Source organism: Phascolarctos cinereus, unplaced genomic scaffold (genome assembly GCF_003287225.1).
Source record: "Phascolarctos cinereus isolate Bilbo 61053 unplaced genomic scaffold, phaCin_HiC Scaffold_5;HRSCAF=322, whole genome shotgun sequence".
In the NCBI taxonomy this organism is placed as follows: domain Eukaryota; kingdom Metazoa; phylum Chordata; class Mammalia; order Diprotodontia; family Phascolarctidae; genus Phascolarctos; species Phascolarctos cinereus.
Window position 1 is genome coordinate 12,513,624 of NW_027555958.1, and position 15,199 is coordinate 12,528,822.

At 50.6% G+C, this 15,199-nt stretch overlaps 1 protein-coding gene and 1 long non-coding RNA gene across 4 annotated transcripts in view; one reads left to right on the forward strand and one right to left on the reverse strand.

The window, feature by feature from the left end:
• Positions 1 to 226: 226 nt before the first annotated feature.
• LOC110198082 (uncharacterized) lies at positions 227 to 14,996 on the reverse strand. Its single transcript, XR_013486782.1, has 2 exons — positions 14,907 to 14,996; positions 227 to 13,578 (listed from the first exon to the last, which is right to left on the reverse strand). It is a non-coding gene; the product is annotated as an uncharacterized LOC110198082 (long non-coding RNA).
• DIS3L2 (DIS3 like 3'-5' exoribonuclease 2) overlaps positions 14,991 to 15,199 on the forward strand; it is a 358,658-nt gene continuing 358,449 nt past the window's right edge. For 2 of the 3 annotated variants that reach the window (XM_020972180.2, XM_078154658.1), the window contains exon 1: positions 14,991 to 15,170. In XM_020972180.2, coding sequence (XP_020827839.1) covers positions 15,078 to 15,170 — 93 coding nt within the window. In that variant the 5' untranslated portion in view covers positions 14,991 to 15,077. The remainder of the gene's footprint in view (positions 15,171 to 15,199) is intronic. The other variant, XM_020972186.2, reaches the window with a different exon arrangement.

The window sequence follows — 15,199 nt, forward strand, 5'->3', positions numbered from 1 at the left end:
CTCTCTTTTAGGCCCATGCCTTGACCCAAGGCTTCCCTTGAGAACATCTGAAAAATATACTTTGTGTCCATGTCTCTACAGAAAAAGGGGAAAAAAAGTCTTAACTTCCATGCAAGCCATTAGATTGAATATATGAAACACAGGATGTGTTTTATTTAATCCAACAACAAAAAAAATCCAAACAGAAAAGACACACCTGATCTCATAAACAGTCCAGACTTCTTACTTTCCAGTGAGTATAAAGACATTTATTGCTATGGGCCAAGCATTACGCTAGGTGCTGGGATACAAATAGGAAATCATGACAATCTGCTCTCAGGGAGCTCACATTTTAATGGGGGCAGACAGCACATACTGGAGGGCCCAGCTGCAGAACAGATGGAAAGGCCCCGCTAGTCCTTAGGGCGCAGCAGCAAGGCAGATGGTAATATATCTTCTTGAGTGTCATTTCCACTGATAGAAGATCTGTTTCTGATTTGGAACCATTTGACTGTGCCAAGGATTTTGGGGGCAGGAACTTTGTTTTCTGGGACTTCGGCAGCCCCAGCTGCTGAGGGTGGGCTGTGGGGGAGATGTAAGCAGCACCTGCAGAAGCTGTGGCCAGGTCCTGCGTTCTCAACGGTGTTGGATGGTGGTCTTGGGGTGGGGAAGTGCTACTACTCCCAAGGTCCCAGGCTACCAAATCTGAGACATGAAGGGAGGTGGGTGACTTCCCAAAGTCTGTGTATCCCCACAGGCTTCTCTCCAGCCCTCTGAACTTTGCTTCTCTCCTTGTTTGTCAAAGGGCTTTTCCTGAAACACAAGTCTGAGCAGTCACTCCACTACTCAATAAAGTCCCATGGCTCCCCATTACCTCTATGGTCAAATGCAGACTCTTCCGTTGGACATTTAAGAACCTTTGCAGCTTGTCTCCAGCCTACCTTTCTAGCCTCCTTGTGCATACATTACTCCACTCCCACCAACTCCAGCCAATCTGGCCTCTTTCATCTCTGGTCTCCTTGCCTAGAATGCATTTCCCATTTAAACTCTGCCTCTTAGAGTTCCTCGTTTCCCTCAGGGCTTATCTTGATGAAGCCTTTCTTGATCCCCCTCCCCCAATTTTGCATATTCCTATATATGCTTATAACCTACCTCTCCAACCTTCCTGCAGTAAAATGTAACTTTGAGGGCAGGGACTGATTTTGGGGGAATCCCCAGCCACCTAGAGCTTAGAGAAATATTTGCTGATTGATTCTCTCTAGACGTCTCTTTTAAAGGCTCAATCTAAGGGTGTAGTCCAAGTTACTCCGGAATGAAATCAAATCAATCTGTGGTGTACTGAAAAGAGCTGTATTTGGAGTTAAAGGTCCTGGGTTCAAATTCTAGCTCTACCAGCTACTTACTACCTGTGTAACTTTAGGCGAGTCTGGACTTCTGTTTTCCCATTTAGAAAAGGTGACTTCTGAGGTCCTAACTCCAACTCTGTAACCCACGTTGAATATATTCTGTGGGCCTGCACTCTAAAACACAAGAGCCCCCACCTGTGGGTTTCCCTCCAGTAGTCAACCGAGTAGAAAAATGAGCACAAAGTGAAGACATTTCCTGAAATGACACAGTAATCAAAATGTCACAGAGCATCTCCCCCACAAACTGGAGCTGCACTTCCATAAAGTCAATGGTAAGAGGGGACAAACACATAGAATATGCCAGCAGACAGGCACAGCCACTAGATTACGGAGTATATAGCCAAGACAATGTATACACCTCCTGTGACCCTTTATGACATCCTCAGGCTGCTCCTTGTTGGGCACTGTACCTCCAGTGCTCAGGCTCAGCTGAAATCCTGTCCCATGGCACCGCTAAGCTCTTTAGGGAGAAACTGGAGCCTATCCTTTGGGACCGGCCAGGGTCTCAGGTCTGGGTCTGGCCACATGCTAAGCAGGATCCCCACGCCTGTGTTGGGCTCTTGCCTCCTTCCTCTCAACAATCTGATCTGAGAGCTTTTCTGGAATTTTTGAGCAGGGCCAGCTCCTCCACTCAGACTTTCTCTCTCCTATTTCTCCCGTTTGTGAGTGGGAGGAGGGGACCAAGCTCAGCACGTGTGATGATCCTCACCCAGAGGAAACTAAGGCCCAGGAAATAAAATGACTTCTTTGTTCCAAGGTCACACAGGCAGAAGGAGGGAGGAAGGAAGTACTTAGGGCCTGCAGCTTGCCAGGTACTTTACAAATATTTTTTCATTTGATCTTCACCACAACCTTGGGAGGTAGCAGCTATTTTTAACCCCATTTTAGAGTTGAAGAAACTGAGGCAGAGATTAAGTGACTTGCCCAGGGGCACACAGCTAGTAAGTGTCTGCAGCTGGATTAGAACTCAGATCTTCTCTCTCTCTTTTTTGCTGAGGCAGTTGGGATTAAGTGACTTGCCCAGGGTCACACAGCTAGTAAGGGTCAAGTGTCTGAGGCTGGATTCAAACTGAGATCTTCTTGACTCCAGGCCCAGTGTTCTATGGATGGAAGTATCAGCTTGCCTTCGGCACAGGCAGAGCCCAGCTTCTACGCCAGGTTCCCTTGTTCCAAAGTCAGCCCATTCTCCACTTCACCTCGTTGCCTCCCTGACCTTTTCATGTGCGTGTGGGTCATTCAGAGCTTCAGACTTTGCAGGCTGAAAATTCTGGGAAAGCTTCCCCTCCACGGCGTTTTGCTGGTCCCTGGAAACTACCACCTGATGAGGCCAGCTGCTGTCTCCTCCCTGTCCTGGGGCCCCCTTTCACTGCCTACCTCAGATGGTCCCCAGCCCCTTTATCCTGCGAAGGCAGATGATATCATTATTTATTCCTTTACTTTTTTTTTGAATTTAGAGACCACAAGGGGGAAAACCGTTCTCATTTTCAGCAGCCTTGCTCTCTCCTACAGGTAATGACCAATGTATTTATTTAGTACCTACTATGTGCCAGGCACTCTGCTAGGCACTGGGGAGACAGCTAAAGACTAACAGAGCCCGCCCTCTGGGAGCTTATGTTCTGTAGGGGGAGGATCAGGGCCTCTGGGGGAGCTGGGGAGCATGTGAGGACATCCAGAGGCTCCAGGGGTCAAGAGCAGCAACCCAGCTGTTTCAAAGTCAGGAAGGACTTGGGCCAGAGAAGGGCCCATTTCCCAGGCGAATAAAAGAGGCCCCCAGAGCCAGGAGGCTGGGACTTTGTTCTGAGTTCTCTGGCAATGGGCCAGACTAGAGACAATCCACCCCCAACCTCTCTGAGCCCCGACTCCATCCTGCGCTCACCCTATGTCAGACTCTCAGAGCCCCGGTCCTAGGCACGGGGTGGGATTGTGTCGGGAGGCCTGGGCTCTTCCCTTCACACAGACCTCAGGGGGCTCTTGTTCCTCAGGCACGGATGAGGCTCCTCCTGTGACCTGACAGGCAGCGGCCTTGCCTCTGTCCCTGGGGTGCCCTCATGCACCAGCCTTCCAAATCAAAAGACCAGATGTGATAGACGGCAGCTCAGGGAACCACTGACATGTTCCAGTGACCACATCCTAGCCAGCCAGCTGGATGAGGGTGTTCAAATAACTTTGCTTGACTGTGAAACTACTTCAGAGATCTCTCTCACTCTCTTTGGCTCCCTTTTGCTGGCTCTCTCTCTCTCTCTCCCTCTCTCTCTCCTCCTTACACAAACACACACAGATATAACAAGTCTCAAGCATGAGTTCCCTCTCCCTCTCTTCCCTCTCCTACTTCCCACCTCTCTCCTTCTCTCTCTCTCCCCCATTTCTCCCTCCCCCTCCCTTCTCTCTTTCTCTCTCCCTCCTTGATCTCCGCCTTTTTCTTTTCTCCTTTCTTCCTCCTCCTCTCTGCCTGTTTCTCTCTCCCCTCTCCATCTCTCTCTTTGCCCCCCCTCTCAGCATCAGAAGCACCTCTCCCTCCTCTCTCTCGGTCTGTAAAATGGGGCTAGCATGAGATAATGGCTGTAAAGTGTGCTATAAACTGAAGCCTCATGGTTGGAAGAGATCCCAGCAGCCATCTATTTTGTCAAGCATATACCTGAAAAGAATCCCCGCTGTCCCATTCCTGACATGAAGTCCTTGACTGACCAGCCAGCCAGAGAGGCAGCCCATTGCATTCTGGAAAAGCTCTCCTTGTCAAGAGGAAATTCAAAGCCCATCTCTGATGCTCACCACCTGTATGGCCTTGGCCAAGTCATTTCTCCATGAGCCCTAGTTTTTTCATCTGTAAACAAGGAGCTTGTGGTAGATGACCTCTGAGGTCCCAAAGGTCGGTTCCTAACATTAGGTGGAAGCGGGAGAAAGGGAGAGAAGGAGTCACATGGAAACAAGAAAGGGAGCTCATCTGTGGGTGAGGCTGTGGAAGCAGCCTAGGAGAAATGAGTCCGAGGGGGAGTGTCCTGAGGGGAAAGGAAGGGAGTCAGTAAATGAGCTTCACGAAGTGGTGCTGGTCGCTAGTACCCATGCAGGTCAGCATCTCTGGGTAACTTACGAGATCCTGACCCCTAAGCAGGGCTAAGTGCTGCAGACACAAAGAAATATAAGTGATCTGAGTAGGAATCTTGCCAGGCATTTAGACTGGGGGCCAAAGGGGAATAAACAGAGCCCTAGCTTTGTGCAGAAAAGACCCCATTTAATGCCCATTCGCAGCAGAATTGCAGACAATATAAGTCTCTCCCACATGGATGAATTGCCATTCTCGGCCTGGGCAACCAGCTCGGCCTGGGCAACCAGCTCGCCCTGGCCTTTGCAGATGACCTCCCTCCAGCCTCTTGTTTCAGAGGCTCCCTTGCTCTTTCCTCTAATGCCACCTAGCGTTTGGTGCCGCGTGGCTGAGGCCAAGCCAAAAAAAAAAAAATTGGAGGAGGTTAGCACTGAAGGAGCAGAGCTCCCTCTGCCATGCACGGCGTGACTTTAGCCGAGTCATTTGATCTCTATGAGTAGCTGGGAGGGGAGATGGAAAGAGCACAGGAGTTAGAATCTGTAAGACCTGAGTTTGATTTCTGCCTCAGACACTGACTAGCTATGTGATCCCAGGCAAGTCACTACAGAGAGAAACAACTAAACAGATATAGCATTGATTAAACACCTACTATGTGCCAGGCAGTATGCTAGGGACAAGCTAGACAGCTTCTACCTTCAGGAGCTTACAAATGAATCGAGGAGCTGGAAGGGGGGCCTTCGGGGCTGGAGATGGCTGGGCAAAGATAACACAAAAAACTCCCCACCAGACCTGGGAATCCCACGGGCACAGTACAGTGTTTCAGTGGGAGGGACAGAGACGTGGATGTCAGAGAGGCTGCAGGGCAGGGGATGCTGGGACGTGTCCTAATTATAGGTATCTGTTACATAGCAGTTTATGGTTTGCTAAGTGCTTTACGTATTAGCTCACTGGATCCTCCCCAACCCTGTGAAGTAGATGCTATGATTTTTTACTGATGAGGAAACTGAGGCTGAGAGAGGTTAAGTCACTCGCCCCCAGGTCACACAGCCAGTATGTGTCAGAGGAGGGAAGACCTGGGTTCAAGTTCAGATCTTTCTCTCTCCAAGACCAGCACTCTATCCCACTGTCATACTGCCTTTGCCTTGTATACAACAAGCACTTAATAAGAAAAACCTTAATCACTGGAGGTGCCCAAAAGTGGAAGAGTCTTGGCAAGCAGTTAGTTTCCCATCGTGGACCACCTTCAAGGGCAGGCTCTATCATAGCTCCTAGGGCCAGAGTAGGAAGGGTAGAGCTCATTCAGGCCGACTCCCTCACAGACAGAGCTCAAATTTATTATGCACCTCGGGTGCCTGGAAGTAAGCTCAGTGCCGGGAATTCAGATATAAACCAAAAAGAAAGCCATGGGCTGCCCTCAGGGAGCCTCCATGCCCATAAAGAAAGACAATACACAAGAGGAAACTGAAAATTGGGAGGAGGGGAGAGAAGCGAGCAAGGCGGGCTAGCCTGGGTACTTCCTCAGGCGGAGGAGGGCCTGAGCAGGAACTTACCAATCAGAGAAGGGCCCCGGGGAGGAGGTGACCTCCAGGGAGAAGGCAGCCTGCATTTATGGGAGGTGGAAAAGTCTGAGAGTCATGAGAGAAGCCCTATTTTGCTGATGAGGAAAATAAGACCCAGGGTGGATAGTGACTTGCCCAAGGTCACACAGAGGCTCCATTGAGTTCCAAACTCAGCTCCCTGGGCTCTTTCCATTATACTAGATTACCTTTCGTCCAGAAGGTCACGCAGGGGATTTCTGTTTGGCTGCAAGATATGAAATGGGTCCCTTCTGAGCTAGCCTCTAATGTGAAGAGTCTATAAAATGCTTATTGAGTTGAATGAGTACTTATTGGCTAAAGGGATGGAGATGCCTTTTCTGGTCCCTCCCAGGCCCCTGAGGGCCCGGGCTCCTGCCTCTGTCCTCTGATGCCCTCAGCCCCAGGGTGTTTTCCCCTTGGAAAACTTCTGCCATCCTGGGACCAGGCCAATTCTCAGCCTCTGCCTTGGGCTGGCTCAGCAGGTGGTTCAGGCCTCCCCAGTCGGCAGGCCCACAGTGAGTCACAGTGATCAGCTGGGGGGCCTTGCTGTTGCCCTGGGTGGACACCTGCTACTGGACAGCAGCTGCCTCCGATCCTTGCTGACGCCACGGCCGGGCTGGGAAGGGAACGTAAAACTTGAGCTTGGCAGGGCAATGGAAGCCCCTCTTTGCCTCCAGCCGCCAACTCACAGGCCCTTGGGCCTCCCCTGCTAGCTCCCTCTTTGCCTTTGTCAGGGTACAGCCCAGCTGGCTTTTCTCTTTCTCTGGCTCTGGTACTCCCATCCTTCCTGATTGAATTACCCCTGGGATATCTGGGAAAAGGAGAGAAGGGAAGAAAAGGGCCACGTGGATGTGGATGGGGAGAAAGTCGTGGGGTGTAAGTGCTTGGGAAAGCACCACACCCAGCCCCAGATGGGTAAAGTGGGAGGGAATCCGTCGGCCGGCCTTCCAAATAGGTCAGGAGGAGATCAGAGCTGTGCCTGGCTGGGGAGGGGAGCGGAGGAAGGCATCATCTGCTTAGAAGCCCCCTGATTTGTTCACCTGTTACCTAGCAAGTCCACAGATATGCCTTCATCTCCATTTTTGGAGCCTGCTAAATAGGCTCTCAGTTCATCTGGGGAAACCTTCACGCTCCTTCCTACCAGCCAAGCCCTTCTCTGCTGCCCTGAGGCCTCCTGAGAAAGGCAGCCAAAATTCCCAAGCCAGGCAGGTCCAGGCTTATGTCCCTAAGCCCAGAAGGCCTCTCAGAACCTCAGATCCTAAATGCTATTAATAAGAAAGGCTCCTATTTAATAGGACCTTCAGGATTGCAAAGTGCTCTACATTCAATATTTTACTTGATCCACACCATTGCTCAGTGGGGTTGGTGCTACTATGGTCTCCAATCGACAGATGAAGAAACTGAGGGTTATGTGAAATAAGTTACCCAGGGTTACCCAGCTAGGAGCCATCTGGACCTAGGGTAGATCTGAACTCAGGTCCAGAACTAGGCTTGTATTCAGATGACCTGGGTTGGAATCTCAGCTCTGCCACTCACTGCTCGTGTGACCTTGGACAAGTCACTTTCCCTCAATGGGCCTTAGAGTCCTCTGTAAACCAAGAGTGCTGGCCAAGATGGCCTCTGAGGTCCCTAAGCCAAGTGCCCAAGCGACTCTTGCTGGCTTCTCAGCTCCTTTCCACCTTAACAGTGCTGCGTCTTCCTGCTTTAGGCCCTCTGGGAAACCCTGCCCACACGTTATCTCTGGATATGCTCACCTGGCTCAGGAGAATGAAAGCTTCTTGAAGGCAGGGACAGAACTGTGCATTGTATGGCAGACGGCTAGGGGGTGCAGTGATGCAGAGTACTGGGCCAACCTGGCTCAGGAAGACCTGAGTGCAAATCCTTCCTTAAAACACTTACTTTCTGTGGGACTGGATAGGTCCCTCAATCTGTTTCCTCGTTTGTAAAATGGGGATGATAATAGCATTTGCATCATAGGGTTGTTGTAAGGATAAAATGAGGTAACATACCTGTAAACCTTACAATGCTAGCTATTTTTATTATTAATGGTAGTAGGTAGTAACTTGGTGGTAATACCCTGATGAATGAATGAATGAATGAATGAAAACTCCCATCTTGAGAGACTGGAAGCTCACAAGTTGGAGACTGGGCCTGCCAAGTTTCCCTGCTCTCTCCCCACCCCTGCAGATGCTAACCTGGGCAGGGCTGTACCCTTGCTTCTCCCAGGGGAGCTAGCAACCTTGCGGTCAAGGTTAGATGACAGCGTTTGCCAAGACTGTGGGGCTGCTCTGGAAAACAGAAACAGGAGCTAATCTCTTGCCCACAGGTTTGTATGGGAAAGAGCCTGGGAAGGGAGCTATTTTGGCCCCCCAAGAGGATGAGCTTGCAAAATCCCCAGCCCACCCCCCAACTCTGAGCTAACCTTTCTGTGACCAGCGAGAGCGGCCAGAGCTCCAGGCGACCGTGGTGGCCAAAGGGACGGGATGTTTTCTTGAGATAGGGGGCCCAGGGCTTTCACATGAGGTCATGCTGATACATGGCTCCCTCCCCTCCCCCTCTCCCTCTGCCAGGGAGCCCGACAGCTCCGGCTGGCTAACAGCTGTTCCCAGATGTGGCCTGGCAACTTGGGGCCCAGGGTTTACTGCTGATTCTGCTGCTGCTCTGACCCTGCTCCAGCTTTCCCTTCCCCCTCCTCCCTCCTTTTATGACTGTAGCCTTGAGGATCTGTGGTCTTGTTGACCTGAGTGGGAGACCATCTGGTCCATCTTCTCCATTTTACAGAGGAGGAAACTGAGGCCCAGAGAGATTAACCATCTTTTCCGAGGTCATAAAGGTAGTGAGTGTCAGAGGCAGGATTTGAACTTAGGTCTCCTGACTGTAAGCAAGGAACTCAGCATTTCCCCACACTGCCTGGGTCAATAAATGAGGGATATCCCCGCCTCTCATTCCTTGCTCTGGTTTTGGCTCCAGAATGAGGCTTTGCCCATTCAGACCTCACTGGAGCCATCTCGTCTTGTCTTTTGACAAGAAATTAAAGCTGGGACCGAGGCAGGATTAAAAAGGAAGGGGAGGGAGGGCCAGCATTTATTAAACACCTACTGTGTGCCAGGGACTGCAAGGCATGGGGAATACAAAGACAAAAATGAAATATCTCCTGCCCCCATGACACTTAGAGTCCTTTTTTTTGGGGGGGGGCGAGAGGAACATGTTCATAGAAAACCAAAATCTATATGTAGCAGTTTTTCCAAAAGAGACTTTAGCCATACTAAAAGGCCAGAGAGGTGAAAAGACACAGAAATACAAAAGGAATGGCCTTCAGATGAAAAAGAAACATCCCATACTTTAGAAAGCGTGAGCATTAAATAGCTCAATTTCATATGAAGAGAACAGCAGAGAAGATGGCTGGGCTGTGAGAGCCCAGGCTGCATCTTCCCTTTGTCCATAGCCACTCCTCGAGATTCCTGAGATGCCAGCAGGAATCTGGGAAGTTGAACTGGGCTGACTTGGGGCTGACCACCAGTAGTCAAGGAAGAATTCGTGCACAAAGGAGCTGGCCCTGAAGCAATAAGGATTGTCAAATGGGAGAGGCCGGACCTCTCTTACCTCACACCTGGGCTGGTATACGGCAGAGCCAAGACTCAGGGGAAGTCCGAGGGGGCAGGCTTCTGCTAGTTGTGCACTAAGGGTCCTTGGCCCACGACAAAGAGCCCGGGAGCCCTCCGGCTGGTGAGAGCTCGGTAACATGGAGTCAAAGGGAAGGGGGCAGAGGACTCTTATGACTCCCACAGCAGCCAGTGTGGCTCAGCAGGCAGACTCATCCATCACCAAGACCACTCCCCAAATGGGACTCCGTGAAGCTCTGAGTCATGCAGTGCCTCGGCCACGTATTCCTTAGTCATGCTTCTCTATCGGCTTTGAGTTAATGTCTACTCTTTCCCCACCCCTGGACTCTAGGTGTGTTGTGAGATTTATTTCCCTGTTTGGGCAGCTAAATGGCCAGTGGAGAAAGTGCTGGGCCCAGAGTCAGGAAGACTCCTCTTCCTGAGTTCAAATCTGGCCTCACACACTTCCTAGCTGTGTGACCCTGGGCATGTCACTTTATCCTGTTTGCCTCAATTTCCTCACCTGTCAAATGAGCTAGAGAAGGAAATGGTAAACCACTCCAGTATCTTTGCCCAAAAAACTGCAAATGGGGTCATAAAGAGTCGGACACCACTGAAAAAACAACTGAACAACATTCTTCTGGTGTTGGGAAAAAATGTTTTGTATCTCCTGTTCTTGCTATCTCATTTGAATAAATGCCTTTGCTAAAGAACTGATCTAATGGCTGATTTTTAAGGGCAAGGATACCGGTGGGGGCTCATGATTTACTATTAGGAAGACAGCCACCCACAGGGATACTTCTAGAATGTTGAAAATAGTAGCAGCCACCCCAAAGGGGACCTAATCTACCAGTGCCAGTATGGAGTGGTGAAATATACATATATATACATATACATATATACACACACATATATAATATATAAAAATATATATACATAAAATAATTTCTCAGGGGTGGTCTAGTCGTTGGAGGGATTGGGGAGGATGCCTTCAGAAGGTAATGCTGGAGTTGCGCTTTGAAGGAGGCTAGGATGGATTCTAAGAGGTAGAGGTGAGGAACAAAGACAAAGACATGGAGGCGGGACATGTGACAGGAAAGGGCCATGTGAAGAACTGACTCTGAAGGGCAGCGCCATCTGTCGGAATGGGGGTTTGGCTTCCCATCTTTTCCAGGCAATGTATTGGGCCTAATCTTCCTCATGGTATATCCATAGGGTTCAGGAAGCCAGTGCCGGGCATATAGTAGGTGCTTAATACATGCTTACCTGATGGCTCCAGATGCTGAGGTCTTAGGCCACAGGGGCTCAAACTGTAGGTTCTGAGCCAAAGGTTCATTCTGAGGAGCCTTTTTGGCTTGTACCCCTGGGTAGGCTTTCCCTTGGGAGAGCCCTCAGCTCTCATGAAGGAACTCAAGGCCAATGTGACATTAAATACAAGCTAAGTTTTATCCAACCTGATGTCTCAGGATTCGTGTCCAAACCCACAAATGGTCAGGGCAGCTATTTTCCCCTCGTAATATCCCCTTTCCTAGAAACCAGCACAGTCCGCATACCTCACAGTACTAGCCACTGATGGGTCTTCAGCATCTTTGCTCCTGAAGGGCCTGGAGGATCATTGGCCTGTCTCTGGGAAACCCAGGGCAGCCTGGCCTGGGAGCTCCTCCCCTTGGGGCACTGCTGTTGGCTGGTTTTCTGTCAGCTGCTCTCTCCATAGGGGCAGATTCCCGCTTTTCTTTCCCTTGCGTTTTTCCTTTTGGGTTTTTGCGTGGTGGCAGTCCAAGTTTCTGCCATGGCTCTTTCTGCATGTTCCTTGGTACGGACACACAAAAACCAGACTTCAGAAGCTGAGTTTCTGTCTTTACGTGGCTCTCTTCCCAATCCCCTTTCTGCTTCCAGCAGCTTTTTGTAAGGTCAGACATAAGGGAATGAGGTAGTGCGGTCCCATGGAAAGAGGACTGGCTGCCTCTGGAGTCAGAGGATGTAGGTTCAAGCCTTGTCTTTGTACGTATTGTTGAGTCGTGTCTGACTCTTCCTAACCCCATTTGGGGTTTTCTTGGCAGAGATACTGGAGTGGCTTGCCATGTCCTTCTCCAGCTCATTTACAGATGAGGAAACTGAGGCAAACAGGCTGCCCGAGGTCAGGGGATCCGACTGACCCAGAACGTCCAGGCTGACTGAACCACCTCAGCTAAGTCCTCCCGACAGAGGGAGTGTCACCCCCTGTTTTCGTCTGTCTAGGAGGTTCATTTGGGAGGAGCAGCTTCCCACAGTCCTCCTGGGGCATGCTCTGGCACACCCACTCCCTTGGGCTTCAAAGGTGCAGACTTCAGTTCTCGGATGCTTGGCACTTGGCCCCTCTGCCTGCCGTCCTACTGAGCCACCTTAGTGCTTTTGGGACCTGGATGGAAGGTAAGCCTGCTCCCCAGTCCCCTCTATGCATTTAAAGTAAACAGTTTAGAATTGGCCCTTGAAAGGTGCTGGGTCCTGCCTCTCTGCTGCTTAAGTACTTTGGGGGAAGTCATGTCCTTTCTCTGGGTCTCAGTTTCCTCACCTGTAAAATGAGGGGGTTGGGCTAGATGGCTTCTGAGGTCAACTTTAGATCATGGGAGCATGACTTGGTATCCAAAATGAACCTGGAAAGAACCTTGGGGAGCCTCTTGTCACGTTCCCTACTCTGCCCCAACAATCTCACCTATGAACTGGGCTTGGGGAGGAGGTGCTTTATCTGAGGTCATGGCGCTTCCTCCTCCCTCTCTGTCCTCCCTGCCTTCCCTGACTACCCTCCTCTGACTTAGTCATTCACACAAAGGGATTTCTCCCTCCCTATTAGCCGACTCTTTGCCCCACTCTCTCTTATTAGCAGTCAGCTTTTGTGACCAGGAGCTGAGGACAGAACCAGAGAGGCCTGCCTGCCTGCGCCTTCACCTCCTCCATAAAAGGAGGGGGAGTTCTTGCCTAGAACACTGTTCTGGCTACTCTTTGGTGTTCCTGGTGCCCAGGTCTTCTGGGAGGCAGAAGGAGGGCAGCATCGGGCCTAGTCTGCCTGCTTTGGGGCTGCTATCAGACTTCACTCACGTAGGAGCCGAGAGGATGGTGGAGATGCTCGTCTGCTGTCCAGGCGCACAAGCCTCTGCTTGTACAGTAACTGAGATGGGGGGATAGTGTGAAAGGGCTTTCTTTGGTCCAGACCTGATTTTTTTTTTTTGGTGTAGTCCAGGCAGGGAATTCACTCACGGGGAGCAATCACTCTTCAGGGACTTGGTCTGTTTGCATGGGGGCTTGGGTACTTGCCTGGGGTCACATAATTGCTATTGAAAACCTGGGTTTTCTATCTTCTATGCCAAGCCGATTCTCTTTTTTTTTTTTGGGCTAGGCAATGGGGTTAAGTTACTTGCCCAGGGTCACACAGCTACTAAGTGTCAATTGTGTGGTCTGAGACCACATTTGAACCCAGGTACTCCTGACTCCAGTGCTGGTGCTCTATCCACTGCACCACCTAACTGCCCAAAACTTTTTTTTTTGGTGTGAGGCAATCGGGGTTAAGTGACTTGCCCAGGGTCACACAGCTAGTTAAGTGTCAAGTGTCTGAGGTCGGATTTGAACTCAGGTCCTCTTGACTCCAAGGCCGGAGCTTTATCCGCTGCACCATCTAGTTGCCCCTCCCCAAGGTTTCTTTAAAAAAAAAAAGGATTCCCTATTTATTTAAAAGCCTTGTGGTTTTCTGTTTAAGCATGTCTGCCGGTGGCTCTTTGCATGGGCTGAGAGACAAGTGTGCATCTCATCCCCTTTCCAAATCCTTGTCGTACTCACATTTCAGGCAACACCAGATGCAGGGAAAGAAGTCAGGGGTTGGATGACCACCAGCCTGGACCGGTAGAAGTGCCTCTTATTCTTCCTGGGAGATTCTGTGGGGTCCCAAGAGACTAGGTGACCTGGCCTTGGTCATACCGTGACAATGAGGCCCAAACGTGTCCCTGACAATAGACAGAATATTGGATTTAGAGCCAGGAAGACTGAGTTTACATATTGCCTCAGACCCTCACTAGCCGTGTGAGACCCTAGATAAGGATAGTCATCCTCAAACTCAGTTTTCCCATCTGTTAAATGGGGATAATAACAGCACCTAATTCATTGGTCGAGTTTTAAATGAGTTGATATACATAAAGTACTTTGCCAATCATCCCATTAACTATTATTAAGTGGCAGGTCCACATCTGGGGTTCTTTTTTCAGGCCACGTCTGGCCGTCAGTCAGTAAATGCTGATTAAATCCCTACTGTGGGCTGGGCTCTGTGCTGGTCCCAGAGGAGGCTGCAGTGGAAGAGGGAGACCTGAGGAAAAAGGACATCTCTGCTTTCACTGACCCCTAAGTGAAATGGAGCATTTGCTTCCTTCGAGAATTTAGGCAGCATCTGCGCCTTTCTCATCAATGGGAAAATGATCTTGTCACATTATGTTTTACTGTTAAGCTCATTACTACTTTGACATTACTGTAGTTATTCATGATCTTGGTCTTTCTATTTACAGACTAAATTTCAATAGAATTCATTTCCCTTGCGCTGCTAAGCATTTAAGAACTCAATCCTAAACAGACCCCAGAGGCTTCACCAGACTGCCCTCCCAAGGGGTCTGAAACACCAAGCAAGTTTGGAACCCTGGGTTTAGCACAACCCAGACAAGTTACCTGGGTAGAGCCCTAGACCTGGAGTCAAGAGACCTGAGTTCAAATCCAGCCTCAGGCCCTTACTAACCCTGTGACCCTGGGGAAAGTCACTTCCCCTTTTTGCCTCGGTTTTCTTAACTGTAAAATGGGGATCATAAGAGAACAGGGTAGTTGTGAAACTCAGACCTGATAATACTTGTAAAGCATTTAGGAAAATGCCTGGCACACAGTAGGTGCTTAATAAATGCCTAGGGTCAGGTGGGAAGGGGCCTGTTGGGGAGGCCCCATTGGAGCTAGGATGTATCCCTAGGTGAAGGTGGAAGGGAGGGAGGGCATGCTAGACCTGGGAAGCAGACTTAGTCTTAAGTACTTATTAAGCACCTACTGTGTACCACACCCACTGTGTGCTGCTACCTGCGGGGGTGGGGGGGGTGGGGGGGTGTAAATGCAAGGACAGCCAGCAGGCAGTTCCTGCCCTCAGGGAGCTTGCAGTCCTCGGCCGCACCAGACATAGTGGAGGTAACAGACAAGGGTGCCCATGGGTAGGCTTCCACGGGGCCCTTCAAACAGCACGGGGATGGGGGTGGGGAGGGCTTTCCATCTGTGAAATGGATTGGTTGGCTGCCCTCGGGGAGCTTACAGTCTCCTCCGTGTACATTCCTCTCTGTAGGGGTCCACGGTGGGGCTGGGGCCGAGGCATATTCCCTGGACTCCGGAGGCCTGGGCTTCACGCCGGCTGACCGGCGCGGTGGGACCTCCCCGGGGCCTCAGTTTCCCTGCGCACGCTTCGCCCCTGGCCCTCTTTTGGCCCATGCCGCAGCCCGTAGCTGCTCGGCCTATGACCCGGAAGTGGATTCTCCTTAGCAACCTGGAGCCGGAGCGGCGGCCGGAGCCGGGAGCAGCGGTGAGTGACCACCGCCCGCCCTGGTAGCC